Here is a 19710-nt window from a genome sequence, read left to right as displayed (position 1 = left end):
ACACACATACACATTATACAGAGTGCAAAGCCTCCACTCATGAGCATATAAGTAAATATAATTATTAACTTTAAAAATTTTAAATTACTTAATTAGACTCTCTAATAGGTAAAAGTCCCATTGGTCACTAAAACAACAGATGTCAATATATATGGATATATATATATATATATATATATATACATAAATATACATACAGTCATATATATGTATAATCACAGATGCTATTTAATATGTAATCAAAATAATGATGATCTTTTTAATCATTAGCATTTGTTATCAGTTTGCTAAATATAACTTGCCAATCTTCATATATATTCAATTTTTCTGGCATATATTCTAATATAAGTAAACAATCAGCAACACATATATGCATAAACCCAATTATATCACTATCTAACCCTATTTATCATGCATATTTTGCCAAACAATGATATCTTCTAAGAAACAGTGTCACTTGTTGAAAATAAAGGTATAGAGAAAATGTCAAGTGTTTAGTTAGCAGTAAGCCACCATTCTAACCTCAAGTGTGGCATGACCTAATGTGGCAAGACAAATCAGATAAATATGTTGATTCTTGTTCCCTCTTTCTGTAAAATATAGACACCTGAACCCACAACCAATGTAAAGTAATTTACTAATTTTATTATTCAAGATTCAAATAAAAACAATCATAAATAAACCTCTCATTTTTCAAGTAGAGCTTTAATTATTTTATGTGTCTTAATGTGTTACTTACGTGGGCATTTCTTGACACAGAATGCTCCATATGTGTACTTTGCATTGAAATTGTGCTCCAGTTGAAAGGTGGTGGGATTGTAGACAAATGTTTGGGGGCACTGAGTAACACAGGCTCCACTGTCATTGAAGTTCATGCAGGCCTGTAACACAGCAAATCCATTTATAAATGACTTTCCTTCTATTCTTCTCAATAAGCGCGCTGCTATTATAGTTTAGTGAAAGGTATTGTACTTTGTTATATTTCAATTTTATAAGCCCTGCCAAAATTGATAACCTCAAAATAATTGTGCCTTTAAGTTTTCATCGATATCTTACCCTCTCTGTGCCAAAAATCACTATTATATCTCTTTACCTAAATGTAGAGTAGCATGTATTAACGCAGTTTTAAACTAAGACTTGGTGAATAGTGTTGAATCTAGACATATTTGACAGATCATTTGAGCTCACACTGATTAAACATACTTATTTTAAACTTTACAGTCAGTGTATGTATCCAGTTCTATAGATCTGGCAATCTCATGTCTTGTGTTTCATGTTAAGTTCAAGTATCTTCATTCTACAGTAGGAAACATAATGATTGCCATTGATTCACCTGAACTTACGGAGAACCTGGAGACTGACCAAGTATAATGCTTGAGAGCTGTCACTAGCCTGTGTTTAAATAAAGTAATGTAAGTTTTCATAATGGTATATCATTTCTGGTAGTCACCAGGTTCAAAAGGCATTTGATTTTTGATAACATAAATTTGTCTTCTGATGTGTTTTTATTCATATTTTCAAATTCATTTGAGAAGAATTGAAAATTATTTTCCTACCTGAGAGTTATGTTTTAGATATCATAAGAAAACACATATAACATGTGACTAACAAACATGGACAGTCTCTATCTTTTAGTTAAGAAATGAAACTTTCCTATGAATAATTGAGGCCTCATAAACGAGCCAACATGAACCAAAGCTCCATTTTACATTTCATTATAAATTGTCTTTTGGTTATTAATAAGAATTAATTTATTCTGTTTTCTCACAACATTTGCTTCATCAATTGTTTCAGCAAACACTTTATCACAACATGACAATTCTCTCACGGTGGTCTACAAGGTACATAATCAGAAGGAGATTCACTGATGATACATTATTCACTAAGATGACACTTTATAGGAAGACTCCATTAAAAAGCAATCTAGAAAACTCAGTAAGTTTTAATTTATGACCATGAAACATCATGTGTTCTTATAATTGAATTACTAACATATTTTCTGCACTGATATGCAGTGTATGTAGATGGCTTTGGAACAAGGGGATATAAGCCAGAGAAATGGAGTTAACACACAAGCACGATGTAACTTACACCAAAGCGTCAGTCTGGCATTCATGAACATACTGTATAAATGCCAAGCAGAATCACTGGACCATTCCAATATAGTAATGAAACGAGAGCTCTCAAGAGCACCTGGTACTGCTTATCACAAGAATACAAGAAAGGGCACAGTGCCACATCCTACACGAAGAGGTTTTCCTACTGTTTACCACAGTGCTGGCTTTGGAACCATTAATGCAACACCTGCAGTGTGCCGTATCTTCAAAATCAAGCTTGGTCCTCTCTTGTCAATGCCGATGACAGAAAAGAAAGAGCTCTCAGTTTGGCTGCCAAGGCTCTTCTTTAGATGTAGCATCCTTAGAAGTGTGACATTTATTCTTTGCTTGACTTCAGTTCACCAGAGTTAGTGTTCTTTCACCATAGAATCACATTAGACAAAGTAAGACTCTTATAATTGTTAAAATTTAAAAAATAGTTACAGACTCGGTGCTTTAATTTTTCTTTTGCTTATTAGATAAAGTCTCAGTTCTTAAAAATTTCAATTCTAATATGTGTCAGTAGATTTTTTGAGAAATGGAAAAATAATTTGTTGTACTCATTTTAAAAATAAAACAGTGTACTGTTTATTATTTTAGACTAAAATTAGCATTGTGGTTTATGAGCTTGAATAAATCATCACTTACAAAGTTAAATATATATTTCAAAGAACAAAAACTTATATCAAGGATATAATATCAAATATAATTTAAAAATTTCCAACAAACTATAAATGTTAGTATTGTTGAAATAAAAATATTCTCTTCAAAAATATTAGCCATATGGCTTATCACATAAATAGGTTTAAAACAGGTTTAAATAAACATGTCTATATTTTATAAATAGAAAATATTAGTTTGTTAACAGTACAAACTGTAAAATATCTAAATGCATCAATTCTTCTGATATAACCTTGAAATTGATATTCAGGAAGCAAGCCATCCTCACTTATGAAACTTAATAATGCAACAACACAAAGCGGTAAGCACTGAATATGTGGAAATTATATTCTCAATTTCTGAAAAACATCCCTGCATGTTTTCATTCATGTTCTTCAATATATTCATGTCACACATAAATTATATCAGAAAGTCAAAATTGATCTTACCGGTACAAATTCATTCTGATTAATCAATAGTCAACTCAATGTAGAATGCCTTTGATAATAATAAAATGACCAAACTTAATCTTAATGTAATCCAGCGTTAAATATTCAATGTGATAGAGAGAGAGAGAGAGCAAGAGAGAGAGAGCGAGAGAGAGAGAGAGAGAGAGAGAGAGAGAGAGAGAGAGAGAGAGAGAGATCCTAAACATACAAAGCAGTCAGTGTCCTTTGGTCCTGAGCAGCCGCCAGCACATTCCCGATGGCAGCAGTCACTGACGTAGGGTCCATAGCACCTGCCATCACATTGTTCAGCACACACAGTCCTGGTCACTGTAGAAGACAGAGATAGGGCCTCAATCAGAGCCATCCACCAACAAATCCATGTTTGTAACAACAAGGCACGTGCTCTGGAACAGCAGTTTATTCCATCTAATATTGACTAATTCAAAAAAATAATGAATTGAGTCTGTAATTAGAAGGAAGTTACTATACAAAAGCTTCATTCATATGTATGTATATGCATAATTATTTTTGTATAACATTATTTGTTTTCAACAAATAGGTATAAAATTTTACAAATATTATTGCATACATTTAGTAAGTTCAGAAATAGTGGAATGAATGTTGATGTGGCTAAACCCAAGTTTAGGAAGTCTCTGGGGAGAAAGGGCTCTCAGACACTCATTTAAGGTGTTTAGTACTCAACAGACAGGGAAGTAAATTATAAGTTGATTTTCGTTATATGATACATGATAAAGGGATCGAAGAAAGAAATGAAGGAAGGAAAGAAGGGGGAAGTAAGGAAGGAAGGGAGGAAGGAAGGAATAAAGGAATGGTGAAAACATAAGAAATCATTTTGCTTGTTTTTTCTTACTCATCAAGTCAATCCACAGCATCAAATCACTATATTCTTTAAATGCACAGATGGGGTATTGAAATTAAATATATCTTAATTAAGGGAGCCATTTTTGGGTTGGCAAGAGACTTGACTCCAGAGGGGTTCCCAGGTGTCCAGGGAAATGTTCCCAGCTAGTTCCTTGGGCAGCTGAGGAGAGGGAGCCTGAAATGGCCCGATCCTAAAGCCATACTGATGAATATCTTACTTATCACCATAGAGCCTTCAACTGGCCATGGATGGAGATAGAGACAGAGACCCACATTGGAGCACCGGACTGAGCTCCCAAGGTCCAAATGAGGAGCAGAAGGAGGGAGAACATGAGCAAGGAAGTCAGGACCACAAGGGGAGCACCCACCCACTGAGATGGTGGAGCTGATCTAATGAGAGCTCACCAAGGCCAGCTGGACTGGGACTGAAAAAGCATGGGATAAAACCGGAGTCCCTGAACATGGCAGACAATGAGGGCTGCTGAGAAGCCAAGGACAATGGCACTGGGTTTTGATCCTACTACATGTACTGGCTTTGTGGGGGCCTAGCCTGTTTGGATGCTCACCTTCCTAGACCTGGATGGAGAGGGGAGGACCTTGGACTTCCCACAAGGCAGGGAACCCTTACTGCTCTTTGGACTGGAGAGAGAGGGGGAGGGGAGGGAAGGAGGTGGAAATTTTTAATAAAAAATAAATTAATTAAAAAAAGAAATTATAGAAAAGAGGGGCACAACTCTCTGTATTTCCATTCCTATAGAGACATACTTCCCAAATACTTTCTTAGTATGAACACTACAAAATACAGCAGCATATTACCCCAAGCCTTCTTTATTTACATTTCTGCCATATTTCTTGGTTATCATTTGTTGTACTAAGCTGTTTTGACAGACTTCTATCATAGGCTACATTCATTTTCATCACAATCAATAAAATGCTGCTAAGTGATCAATAGCTCACCTAGAAAGTAAACATAGGTCTTCTAATTCTCTTCTCCCTATAACTTCTGATATCAGAGAAAATCAGCAAACATTATCAATTATTTTCATTACATTTTATTATGTTCCTGTCTCTATACTAGTTTATACACATCTATAAAATTTTGAATACTCTTCTAAAGAGCTTCTTATTTTTCCTTCCAATTAATCCTCTATGTTGCTCAGAAGAGATAGTTTAAAAATAGAAGCCATTGGTTGATTCAGTGTTGATTCACAGTATAAAATATTTACTATCTCTGTACCAATGGCTTAAGTCCTTAGCAAAAAATAAGTAAGAATTCTCCATTAATCTATGATAATTTCTACCTCCTCTGGAGTCATTCACCACTGCCTGTCTTTCTCATATGTACAAAAGAGACACTCCTTCACACTACTCCCTGTGGAATGATACCCATTGTATTGCCAACTTAAAAGTGGAATTTATCCACCTTTAAAGTGTTCCTGTCTTCTCTGTTAAGCAACACTTATTTTGAACCTTCACTAAGCCTGTATCCAAGCTGAACTTCTGTACTACTCTTTTATTTTATTTTATTTTATTTTTCAGAACAAGAATAGGAAGTTTACTTAGCAGTCCAGGTTTTGAAATCTAGGCCCATCGCAAACCCAACTACACTATATCTGATGTTATTATTTCAACAATAGGTCTAGAATGATCTCTGTGGAATCATTCTTCTGTAAACTGTGTGAATAAATGTCACTATGATTAGTTTAATAAACAAGCTGACTGGCCAATATCTGAGCACGATAAAGTTAGATGGGAAAGCCAAACTGAGAATGGTGGGACGAAGAAGAGTAGAGTCAGAAGAGTCACCAGCCAGATGGAGAATGAGTGGGATACACAAAGTGATATAGTGATAAAAGCCATGAGCCTTGTGGCAGCACATAGATTCAGAGAAATAGGTTACGTTCTAAGAGATAGTTAATAATAAGAGTGAGCTATTGGATGAGCATTTATAATTTGTATTAAGTCTCCTCTTCTTTCTCCCCTTCCTTGTCCTTCTCATTGTCCTTCTCTCTTTCATTCTTACTTTTACATTTTCTCTTTCCTTCCATATTTTGTCATCTAACACCATCTAACATACTTTCCCTTCATCCGTTACATTTCTCTGTTTGTGATGAATTTCAATTTTTAGAACTGTCATTATATTTATATACTTGAAAAACTATATAATATATAAGTATATATAATATGTCATAAGTATATGTCCGTAAATTTGTTGTAACTTCTAACTTGTCATTAGCATATACTATGCTTATATTATTCCTTCTAATGATTAAGTAAGTTCTCCATTCTCTTATATGTACAAACCAGTAATTCAAACTACATAATAGAAAATCTTTTCACACATAGTCTTCTCTTTTCATAAATAGTTTTATAAAGTATGTATTCAAATATATGCTTGCCATTCACAGAATAAAGCTCTTTCATTAGATTGAAAGCAACTAAAATAGCAGACATATGTTAAACAAAGCACTTCATTTCAAACAAGCCATCAAAGAACATTCCGTTACTTTGTTTCTAGGTTAACAAGCGTTGCTCAGCTGGAAGACCTCATCTCAAAGCCCAGAGCAAACATGTCCTGGGAGCAACACTGTGTGTAATTCTAGACACATATATCCAACGGTTAATTTTTATTTATAACTGTCTTGATTCATGGTAATATGCAAAATGTTTCAATTTTTCTTTATTTATGTTGTCCTTCCCTGACAAGTGAGAGAATCAATATACAAAACATTTAAATGATAACATTAATAATCAGAATTTATTTAAATATTATTAAAAAGTGATATCAAGGTCCTTACTCTCACTGTGAACAGTAATTATGCATGAAAATAATGTGCTAAAATTTGTAAACTTTACAACCATGATTATTCAATGAACTCAAACACATTCTGTTTTCTGTAATGAATAAAGTTCAAAATTTTTAAAGTCACAGTATCTTTCATATTATGGCCAAATATCTCAGATTTTCCAGGACATTTATAGGTCTTATATTCTGTTCCATTTCTGGGAATGGTAAAGAAACATCCTTCTAATTTATTATCCAAACACAAATCCTTTTAAAAAAGAAAAAATTCTGTGCCTGTGAATAGAAAACCCTCCAGGAACTGCTGGACCTGCACATGATTCACGGGAAATATATCATTAAGATCTTCATTGAAAATTCCTTCAAAGGTATTGAGCAAGTGTTCCAAATGGAATTAGAGGTCAATTTAGAAACAAAGCAAGAAAAATTCTATGAAAAAAATAAACTACAGACATCCTCAGGTGGTTTCCTGGCTTTCTTTCTTATGCAGGAGATACAGGAGTTGAAAAGAAAGTAACTGTGACAACCCAGGAAGGGGTTCAGGCCTAGGAGCTCTGGAAAAACTTTGCCATCTAAGGAGGATTGTGAGCCTATTTCTACCTTGTCTGAAAGTCAGAGAGTTTCAGTTTGTTCCAAGTTATTAACAACAAATGTGGCTATATACCCTAACCTAAGGGGTTTTTGACATTAACAACTTACCCATACAGGTAGACCCACTCCAGCCTGACCAAAGGTCAGGGAATTCAAGCATATTGTCTGCTCCTTCTTTTGAAATAGAGGGTGTGATCTAGGGAGTGGCTGCCTTCAGGATACTTGGTTTAGGGGTGGGAGCTCACTCAACAACAGAATTCTAATGACCTGATGTTTCAAAGTATTGATGCAAATAACCATTATAGTTGCCCTTTGTATGTGTTAAAGCAGTTTTCCTCCTCCTCTGGTATTGGGCTATAAAAGTATACAGAAAATTAAACGCAGGCAGATTTTAATAGTCACTGGAACTCCCTCCCGGTACTACCCTGTTTGTGTGTTTTCACCTGTATCTTCCATACTCTTTACTAACTTTTCTAATCCCCATGCCCCTACCCTGGTGGTCCACTAGTTGAAGATCGTCCCAGGCAGAGGTTGATGCAATTCTGCAACAGACCAGGTAAGGGAGATTGATGAGGAACATCTGAAAGCTGAAGTTGTACACGCTACAGCAAAAATGCTGGAGGAAATGCAAAAGGAAGCATGGACAGTTGATGAAAGAGAAAGATAAGAAGTACCAGAAGCCTGTGAAATCATTCACTGAGAAAGAAGGTGGAGAAGGAACAGGCCCAGCGGAGGAGGAGCAACAGAGGACTACTGAGCACAAACTTCAGGAACAGACTCAACCATGAAATGAGGGGTTCCAGAAGGAGAACCAAAGACTTCAAGATGAAGCCAAGGACTCACTAGAAACAGAAGTAAAGCATGAATGCGTCAGAAGCTACGGCTGAAAGAAAAGCAGAGTGTTTGTTCTTAGCCAAAGCAGAGGTGAATAGGGCATAGACTTCGGAACCCATGTCACTTGCACACCACACAAGTAAACAAAATCCACAAAGGCATGCAGTGCAATCATTGAAATCTTGTTTATCTTTCTAGAAGATTGTGCACCAAGGATGCCATTAGGTAGCCACCATAGGAGATGTCTCGACAGCATTGCTCAGAAGACAATTGTTTTCCCAGGTGCTCCCCAGGTTACAAGTGGACACTGAGCATACCCCTAAGTTTTGGCTCATGATTAAGAACTAAGTTGTCCAAGTTTGTGATGGGTCTGAATGACTCATCCTACTGGAGACAATGTAGTCTTCCATTACATCAAAACCACTCAACCTCTCCGCAACGGCTTAATTTGTGGACCCTGGTGATGAATAACGCTATCAACAAACTCTAGTATAAATCAAGACACCTGTGTGGAGATCTAGAGTCCATATATGTAATGTCCAAAGGAAGATGGAAGGAGCTTTTAGGGGACAAAGCACAGGACTCAAAACACATGGGCAGAAGAGAAAAATGTTTCAGTACATGTAGATTGAAAATGGAACCAGACATTTTCAAACCTCAGCAGTTGGCACCTGATTGCATAGTAGCACGATTACAACCAAGAATAAAGCAGTGATCTGTGAAACCTTAAAGATGGGCTTCAAGTGATGAGCTAGTCTCTTAGAAATCAAAGGGACTTGAATTATCCTTAGCTACCGACGAATGCTACTCTTTTCCTATTATGAGCAGCTGAACTCGAAATCCTGTTGGTTTACCCCAAGCAGAATAAAGGATAGTTTTTTTATTCCAAAAGTAATAATGAAAAAGAAGGATAAATTTCTATTTTAGAAAAGCATAATCTGATTTTTATGTAGCCCTCAAGATGAAAAAAATCACACTTTTCATTATTAAGAGTTTCACGTTTCTTACTTACCAATGAAAATTTAGTAGCCATGAAACTTAAGTATTGTTTCTAAACAGTGACCTGGAAGATATCATTTTTTTCCATTGTTTTGTGGTCTTGTTTTCAGGGACAAAACATTCCCTTGGGCATGTCAAAGCTGATTCAGGATACAATGAAGACCAGTTTAAAATATGTTTATTTAATGATATTTGTTGATTAATAGGCATTATTTACTTAATATTGATAACTTGACAAACTTTACACCTCATTCTAATAATGGATAAACACAAAATATTCAATAGCTTTAATCAATATCTCAGCCTCACAGGTACATCAACTTACACTTGCTTTACTTTCATTTATTTCTACCTTTCTTCATGTATTTTATTAGATTTCCCATCTATACCTAGTATACTCTTTGAGTTGCTTCAGTGGGCCCTCTAAAGTACTTGGGAAGAGATTTAACTACCTTTTGTAGTGTTGGCATGCCATTCAATGCAATTAAAAGGTAAATCCTGGAAGTTAAATTAGTTTTTATATGAAGCATAGTAACTAGAAACTGGGGATGGGGATTCATTCAAGAACACATTCCCCAGGAATCTGATATGCAAATTTAAATAACAAAATGTTGGTGGAGAGGGAAATTGTTAAGAGGAAAAATTACCTCCACAATTAGAATGTCTTTAAGAGATTTATTTTTATCAGTATCTTCCTAATAAAAACAAAAATTGAATTACTATTCTAAATACATTAATAGCCAACATTATGACCAAATTGTTGCCTTATAATAAATTTACTTTATTTCAAAGACAGGCAGTTTAGAGATCAAATATTTATTGTTTTTTATTTTTCTGTACAGCAAAAAACAAATAATAATTACAATAAGAGAAAAAAATCTATTTAACATAAGAGATAATTAAGGTTTAATTTAGAAAGTATTTTGGAAGATTTACCCCCTATATTTTATGTGTTCCTCCCCTTCCTCCTGTTCCCCTTCTTCCTTCATTCTATCTTTCTATCTTTCCTCTCTTCAGTGCTTTCTGATTGACTTTACTTTCTCTACCTAGTCTCCATAAACTGGGTATACACAACTTAACAGGAATTTCATTTTGAACATATCAATCACTATGCCAAGTGTGGTTCAATGTTCATTTTTCACAAAATTGCAACCACCACTACTATCTTTTGGTGCATATACCTCATTTTTAATATTAGGTTATATAGCATTTAAAATAATGTCAATTAATCATCTAATTCCTATATGATTAAAGTGACTGGCAATGCTCTAAAAATCTTAAGAGGTTAAATAGGTTCAATATGTGATGCCTAAAATCGAGAGACATCATTCTATCTATTTAAAATGGGAAACCCTCTAAGTCATTTACAAGATTTCCTTGATTGGCATTTTAATGATTCTTTTATAGAACCTTAATCCCAATGTCCTTTCACAGTAATTTCCTATTTGCACTGTTAAGGTCTGTAGCACTAATTGGGAAATTAAACAAACAAAAGACTATGAGAAAGCCTATAGGAAAATCTGAGAAGAAAATACCCTAGACTGGATATAGAATCATTCCTTGCTCATTCTGAAGACCAAATTTTCAACAAAGAGGGGAATACCACCAGAGGGTTGTTCTCTTCTCTCATATCAAATCCTATAACTTCAGTTAACAAATAATAACTCATACCTCTATGATCCTTGTACATTTTTTATTTTTATTAACAAATTTTCAACAAATCATGCCCACAAAATACCTCATGTCCAGTTTCTGGAAAGATGACTCAGGGATTGGGAGCATTGATAGTTCTTCAGAGTGCCCTGGTTCAGTTCCCAGCACCCACATGGTGTCTTATAACCATCACTAACTTCAGTTTCAGGTGAACTTCTGAGGGTACAGCCTGCCTGTGAAATGCATATATACATGCAGGCAAAATACCCATATGCATAAAATAACATTTTATGGAGGAATCTGATTGGTTACTAAAGAAACTGCCTTGGCTTTTCGATAGGGCAGGATTTAGATAGGTGGAGTAGACAGAACAGAATGCTCGGAAGAAGGAAGTGAGGCAGATGGCTCAAGCAGTCGACATGACTCTCCTATCCGAGATGGATGCAGGCTAGAATGTTCCCAGTAAGCCACCCCTTCTGGTGCTACATAGATTATTAGATATGGGTTAAAGCAAGATATGTGAGAATTAGCTAATGAGAGACTGAAACTAACGGGCCAGGCAGTACTTAAATGAATACAGTTTCCGTGTTGTTATTTTGGGGCATAAGCTAGCCAGGCCACAGGGAGCTGGATGGCAGGAACACAGCCCGCACCTCCCCACTACAGAATGGCGCCAAACGTGGGGCCCGAACCCACGACCCTGAGATTAAGAGTCTCATGCTCTACTGACTGAGCTAGCCGGGTGGGATGAAAAGCAGGCCTGCTCGCCTGTCACTACAAACATTCAATAAACCTAAAAAGAAACCCCCAGCTACATCATGCTTATTAAACAGATTCAAAATCAATGGACATGTCAATGATTTCAGTTATGTGCTTTGAAATTTGCACCAAAAAGTACATTAAATAGAGTAGATCTTGGTTGGATGTGAGGAAGAATTTATTGGGAAAATTTATCAGGTATTATACAGAATTTTTTAAAAATAATGGAATGAGTTCCCGAGTGGGAATTTAGACAGTGTTTAAGTAGAGTCTGTCTAGCGGCTTGACAGAATGTTTCAAGGCTTTACTGCTTGTTGTAAGACTCACCATGTACTACTATGAAAGTTAGTGTGCTAAATAGTGAACACTCTGGGTTGTGTGTTGTGCTTTCATTTAAAATACCATTATCAAATAATTTTTAAAATTAAACTAATAATGCTCCCAAATTAACAATGGCATACTCATTGATCACACTGCAATGCTTGGAAAGCAAGGTTCTGGGAAAGAAACTCAGGTCTGTACTGAAGTTTGTTTTCCCACTGAGAAGACTGGCTGGATCCATCTGAGTATCTATCATTAGGCAAACTTTTAGTATTAGTTACAAAAATGCAAAATTAAGATACACCCCTTTCCTCTCCCAAGCTCCCATATTCTGAGGCATTACTGTGTGGGTTGCCAGGAATTTTTTTTAAAGAAAATTATGAGTCTGACATTTTAAAAAGATTGCGTAAGTCAATACTTGAAATTTCTGTTCCAAGAAAAAGTTTCATGAGGGGATAACAATTCACTAGGATGGAAGGTACACATGCAAGTAAGTCTTAATCCAAAATGCTCTTTTATGCACAATATACAAATGAAGCCTAAATTGTTTCCAACAGAGGAAGAAATAATGATGAGCATGTGTTCTAATTTGAACACAGATAGAATTGTCTACTTTAAGTATTTTACAATTATTTTACTAACAAAATGAATATTAATCCGTTGAAATCTGTATAAGGTGACCTAAAAATACAATGAAACAACTATGTATCTCAAAATAGAATTATGAAAAGTCATCCAGGCTGGCCATCCAATCTAATATGACCCGATAGTAGTGTAAACACTGCATGTATGGTAAATTAGCAAACTAGCTGTGTCCCTGTGTTATGAAGTGTGCACACCTACAGGTACCAGAACAGTTTAAACCGATATTCAATAACTGCTAGAGTTCACCTGAAAAACTGAAAAACATGCTCTATTGCTGCACAGTTTTTGCTGAAATTGGCATTCTGGGTCAATTAATAAAAGCATGCCCAGATTTCTGCAGGTACTAATCACATTTGACCCTTTTCCCAGTTTAATCTCTGGTGACCCATGAGCTTTGGCATGATAATATTGTCAGCTGTGCCACAGTGGAAAGGGGTCTTGTCGAGTCTATTCTTCATCACCACCTAATTTATTCATTTGTTTAATAAAGTCTACTTATCCTACTTTATGCAGACATTCTCAGTTGCTCATTGAAAGAATTTATAGTTAATCTTAAACCACCGTCTTAGCCACAAGAGAAAGTCTCCTTCATTAAGAGACTATTAACATCAACAAAGTTTGTGAGTTGGGAAACAAAGAAAAATATCATTATATTTTAATAACTATAAAAAATTCCTAGCGACCGATATAAATTATTCTATGTGCCTCTCACAGAACTGTAGACAGAGATTTTAGGGCATAAAGAAAGAATGTGAAATTGCATAAAACATGATAATGTATTATTGTTTGTTTGTATGTATTCCTGTATCTGTGGCATGTGTGTATGAGCTCATCTGTCTATGCAAGTATGTGTGGGTATGTAGGTGCATGTTTACATGCATGCGTGTCTGTGAGCATGTACCAGGGCACTATCATGTGCATTAAGGCCAGAGATCAACTGTTCAAGTAGACCAGAAAGCTGAGAAGTCCAGACCCCTTTCCAGACCATGCTGTCTCTACATATCCAGCATTAGAATGTTAGGTAAGTGCTAAAGTACTTCGGTCTTCATGGAGTTTCTGGGGGCTCAAATTCAAGTCCTTATTTTCACAAGGCATGCAGTTTACCAACAAGGCCATCTTGGTTGCTTGCACATTTGTTAAAGATATCAGTTCATTTTAGACTGAAGGTTGCATCTTCATGAATTTGTCACAAAGCATGACAAGGTGCCAGGCATGGTGCTTCAGCCTGTTAAGTACAGAACTCTAAAGGCAGAGGCAGCAGCATCTGGAGTTCTTTGCTAGCTCAAGTTACACTCTAATATCCTGCTTAAAAAACTCAAAAGAAAACAAAGGTGTATGGGACATTCTGATATCATTTTTATTTATGGTATATCACAAACACATTTATCCTAACTTGATGTAAAAACAAACAAATAAAAAAGCACACCCTATCACCTTTTCTTATTCTACATGTTATCAAGATATCAAAAGAGAATGAAGATGAATTTTCTCCCATTTGATACATATCTGAGTTACTTCTTAAACTGTAATGCAAATTATCAGAGTCTTTCAGAGTGAAAGACAGAAGTTCACATCAGGTAAGGAATGAAGAAACTAAGCAAAATTTACCACTTGTTGATGGAAAAGGTGAATCAGATCAATGTATGTGCTTATGGACAAATGCTACAAAAACAGCCACACATCTCTAGAGGATTGTTGTTGGTAAGGGTGAAACCATAAACTATTGGTGAGTTCATAAATTGATACATGACTTCTGAAGTGCAATTTGGTTCCATCCATTAAACGTATGTGTTTAAAGGTATGTGACTAGGCAGTTCTATCTAGAGAAATATGACTTATAGGATGATGTGCATTTGTGGGTAATTACATATTTTGAAAGGCTCATGGATTGTGATAGTCACTGCATGTAATTCAACATTCTCCCAGACAGAGCTGCTAAATAAAGTGTAGTACAAACATGACTCACAGAACTACTAAAGCACTAAAAAAGAGAAAGGTCGACCTTTTTGTGCTTAAAGAAGATGTAAAACATAAAGTATAAGTAAAAAATACTGAATGACAGAAAATTAGAAATAATATGGCAATTATTATAAATCAAGATAAACAATATCACAGTATTTACTTGTACTTTTGTATATAAATGTATGTGCAAATAGGCACACATATAAACAACACACTGATTACTATTAATCACTTTCTATAAAAATGCAAGATTGGGACTTGCAGTCTCAGTGATATTATTATTATTATTATTTAAGTGGGCCCTTGGGTATCATTTAAATTGTTTTAAAGAATTATAAAACCTGTAATGATATAACCTATGTATTTCATATAGCAAGTTAATTATCCCAGTGTTATAGCTGAAGACATTAACATTTAAAAATATTTAACTAAGTTCTTCTAGGTCACAAAGTGAGTTATCAGTCAAAGTAGGTCTTTAAATTCTTTTCCAAACTCCTATAGATCTTCATTGGTTTTTGAGCACTAAGTTTAGAGCCACAGACAATAGGTGCACAAAGTTGAGGACCTAGCAGACTTAGAATAGTGAGGAAGATGGTTCCAGAAACTATTTCAAATGTAACACAGGTAGCTAAAATAATCTCATATGTTTCTATTTTCTATTCTGAAAACCAGCTCATTCCAATGAATTATCAATCCACATGAATTAATAGCATGGTGAGTGATTATAATGAAAACTAATGTATTACACCAATTCTCTTCAGATTTGCTTAGATAGAAGATTCCCACAAATGTGAATACATATATACATATGTAATATCATGGCATCTTACAAATAAGTGATTTCAACTTGCGAATTTTATAGAGAAGGATAGGAGACATAATGAAGGTAATATATAAATTCATATTTCAGCAATAACAATGATAGATTTATGATTAAGTGTTCATACAACATAAGATTCACATTGCAAATGTATGGCTTGAGGATATAATGAAGCATGCTTTCAACGTGTAGCCTACTTTCTAACCTAGCCCACTTCATAGAATTTTAATTTCAGTCAGGGCCTGCTGAGGCGACTTGACAGTCGGCTAACAAGATAGAACCGCAGTTAGAAAGTAGGGCTTAGCTGACGGCACACAGGTCAATTGAGGAAACTGTAAAAAATAACAACCTGTTTGCTTTTTATGTCTAACTGCTGTAAAGAAGTTATCCTACTAATTAATTAGTTCACTATAGTAAAGCCACTGGAGACTACTTTTCCAAATTAGGGTCAAAGGGACCACAAAATCCACCAGATCACAGTGTCAGTTACTATTTTTTATGGGCTGTATTTTACATTTGGAAATGTTTTAAAAGGACAAGACATCACGTTTTAGCAAAGAGTGTGATTTATTTTCTGTACCATTTTTACAATTGTGAGATTATGTATGTAATATGTAGTTTTAGTAAACATATAATTACATAAAACTAAGGGCAAGATTTTTTCCTCTTACTACAAGAATAGTTTTGGTTAAGAAAGACCTTCTTTCTTGCTTCCACAGTAGCACAATAGTTAAGAGAGCAGAAGATACAAAACCTAAAGTAACTCAAAAGAACAAATGCCCTGAAGTGCACGTTTCAGATTCCATGACATAATCTCATCTCCTACTTCAATGTCCACAGAAAAGGTACAATTTCATATATTTTATTATTTCTTAGGAGAACATATAGCAAAGTTTTCTCACTGACACTGCATCTATAGTTCAGATAAAAGTGCCTGCTATATTTAAATAGAAAAATATTCCTCCTTCAAATCACATATCTGAATGCCATGATAACATGACAACTAATATCAATTTGTTCCCATGTTCTTCAAGTAAATTATTGCCCCACTGCTTCAAATGTTGAATGTGTGCAAGTAATTAGTGCCTTGCGATGTTTCCCTTAATTCTACAATGTCTTCAGAAACTATAAATCCAAGAAATGAATAATAGAAAATAATTGAAATCAATAAGAAGCCTTATAGACATACAAAGTTATTAGTAAAGTACAAGAGTTTTAATTAAAGATGTTGACTCCTAACAAAGGTTTGCAGTTGCCCTGGCTGATCAGGAGTGCTGGCTCAGCTCTTTCTCCACCCCGCATAGCTCCCACTTGTTTTGCTAGACTCTAATTGGCTATTTACCACATTAGCACCTTCTTTTAAAATGACATTTTTCCCCACAAAGACTGTAAACACAATTATACTATGACAAATTATATGTCTATGCATCTGCACAGGTATAATTTGTTTATTATTCTTACAATTTGTCATCTGAATTTCATAATTTACAGAATTTTTCCCGATTTTCATTGTGACAGAAACATAACTTAATTCTGAGGTGTTACTTTTTCTTAATTATATTTTATGGGGAGAAAAAAGTAGAATAGCCTCTTTTGAGTATATTAGCTATCTAATACCATTAAATATTCCATTTGATGCTGTTATGGGTATATTTTCAAAAAACTTAATAAGCTGTATTTCTAATATTTTCCTCAAGAATGTATAAAACAAACAAAGACTCCGGTTTTCTCCTTTTTCCTATTTTAAAAAAGTTTCAATACACTCTTACTGAAGAATGATTTTCTCGTGTCTAAGCATAAGAAAGTATGGAGCATATGTTAACCTTCCAGTTTTCTTAGTATAAACTATAAGTATTCATGGAAACAATAAATAATATAAAATGTTGTTTGGAATAATATATTATCTTATCAATGTATTGAGTACCTCTTAATATTTTAATAATGTATTATTTTATAAAAAAAACAAATTATAAGTGGAAACTTCCACAGTTAAAGCTTCCCTTTATTAAAATTATTATTAATTTAATGACAAATGAGGAAAAACATCATGTCTGTTTAGTCCAGCAGCTGGAACATGAATTTTCTCTTTAATTTTATAGTATACTACTTCAATTCTTCCTATTGTTTAGTACACTTATATTTTCCAGTTGGTTCCTAGGTAAGGAATGACATTTGGAAAACAACGTAGAAGATGGAAAACTTAGTATCAAAGTTTATCACCTCAAAAAACTAATTATAAAATCTGCAAATGAAAACAATTCTGACTACTCTTAAGCAAAACATGTGCAAAGTGTGAGAAATCACACTGTAATACTTTGATGTGCGCATTTTTCCTTTGTCCTCCCTCCATATGCAGTGACATGATGAGCTGACCTCGGGCCTTGGAGGACAAAAGGGAAGAGTATAATGAACTTGCCACCCTTGCTGATGATAGGAGAGGAGAGACCTGGCCTGATACCGTGACTGGAGATAATAAAAGACACGCGGTGTCTGGTTGAAATACAATAAGTACACTTCATATATCTTGGAGGGACACAGATAGCTATGTTCCTTTATTCATTGTTATTTGTTTCTTAAAGCTGATTCTCCTTCACATCCACTCCTAGGCAACTCGGCACTCAGGATTCGGTTCCTGGGAATAGAGAGAGTTGTCATTCTTACCTGTAAGCTTACTAAATAATACTTCCATAAGCTTCAGCCTTCACATAGAAGATAAGTTTGTCTCCCCTGACATGACTACATTAATCCACTGAATCAATTTACTTAAGCTGTGCTGTGAAGCAGTGTAGGCACGATTTAACTAAGCTTAAAAGTACTTTCAAGTTGGAGTTGCCGCTCCACATGGAAGGCATCTCTCACTATCTCAGCAAAGTTCTGTTTGACCCTTTGCAATGATGTGAGAAATACTCTTGTTAGGTGTCTAGGGTCAGCATGCTCTAGCATTTAAAAAGGATTTAAGGAGCATGAATTCAAGTTGTTGAGAAAATCAGACTCGGGGGTAAATCAGAGTGGAATGCTTAGTAAGACTGTACAAGCATCATCTACTTTCATTAATATTTATAAAATCCCTTAGCATGGCTACAATTTTTAAAAAGATTTTGTTTAGAAAAAAAAGTCTTCTGTTCTAATAAAGAGTGTTCCGGTTTATAACCGAAACACCAGGAAACACTACTGAGGATACACATAAAACTATTTAACAATATCTTCTAAAATCCTGAACGATGGACAAATAATCCTTTGTCTATAATAAGTTGCCAATATAGTCTCTGTGGACTTTCATTTCATGGACTCTACTTTAACACAGCACAAAACTTGCACCCATTTTTGGAAACCCTGCAGCCTTCCCCTCAAGGACAATATGCTGGACTGACATCTTTGTTTCCCGTGTCTCCATTAAGAAATATTGGTCGCTTTCATCATTCCTATTTCATCTCACCCAACAACTTGTTCATCACTGCAAATGTCTCCCAGAGCTGAGATGTCTGCCTTTCCTGTGACATCTCACTCTTTAGTTACACAAGACAGACTCTAACACAGCAGCCTGGAGGGACAGCCATAGAGTAAGTCAATGGGAAGGTGGCTCAATAAAATATCACCCTTACTTTGGGTTTGCTTAATAGAGATGAAGGTTTTGGAATAGGTGTCCTTTCTTTCCTAATACTTTGTAAATATGAAAAATATATCTATAAAACAGATAAGGAAATTTTTGACAAAAGAAAATTAATTACCTATAGAGAAGCTCTCACTAAAATGAATTTATTTTAGCTAATGAGAAAGATGCAATTTGTAAATTATTTAAAGACTTCTTCTTGCAGATATGGAAATGTATATTTTTTGTGGCCACTAGTTAAGTAGAATATTCTTAAAGCGTCAAAGAATATTATATGATACCGTGAATCTGACTGCAAGTCACCTTAGTTCATGGAGGAACGGCTGAGAATTTAAGGGGAGACTAGAATTCTGGGTTCTGTGTAATTCACCGTCATGGTAATTCTAGGGGCTTCTTATCCCTATAAAATCTTCCTTGATGTCTAATTCTCACAAAAGTGTAAAATTATATAATTTATTATTATAAAACTCGGTTCTTTTAGTACTTAAGTATCCAGTAGCTCCCAAATACATTTGCTCTGTTATTTAATTATGGATAAGCAATTTATCCCTTAAGTAACTCATAGGAAGGAGAGAAGGGTATGTATGAAAGTCGAGGGCAAAGAGTCTCCACTTCCTCCAGTCCTG

The 19710-nt window shown here is 35.0% G+C and overlaps 1 protein-coding gene across 1 annotated transcript in view; it reads right to left on the bottom strand.

Moving 5' to 3' along the window:
• Erbb4 (erb-b2 receptor tyrosine kinase 4) overlaps positions 1-19710 on the bottom strand; it is a 687902-nt gene that overhangs the window by 321454 nt on the left and 346738 nt on the right. The window contains exons 6-7 of the mRNA XM_042055633.1: positions 3414-3532; positions 740-881 (exon numbers count right to left, since the gene is read on the bottom strand). Of these exons, the coding sequence (XP_041911567.1) occupies positions 740-881; positions 3414-3532 (261 nt within the window). The remainder of the gene's footprint in view (positions 1-739; positions 882-3413; positions 3533-19710) is intronic.

The sequence above is a fragment of the Arvicola amphibius genome, chromosome 8, assembly GCF_903992535.2.
Source record: "Arvicola amphibius chromosome 8, mArvAmp1.2, whole genome shotgun sequence".
NCBI lineage: Eukaryota > Metazoa > Chordata > Mammalia > Rodentia > Cricetidae > Arvicola > Arvicola amphibius.
This window is presented reverse-complemented; position numbering and strand designations above follow the sequence as displayed.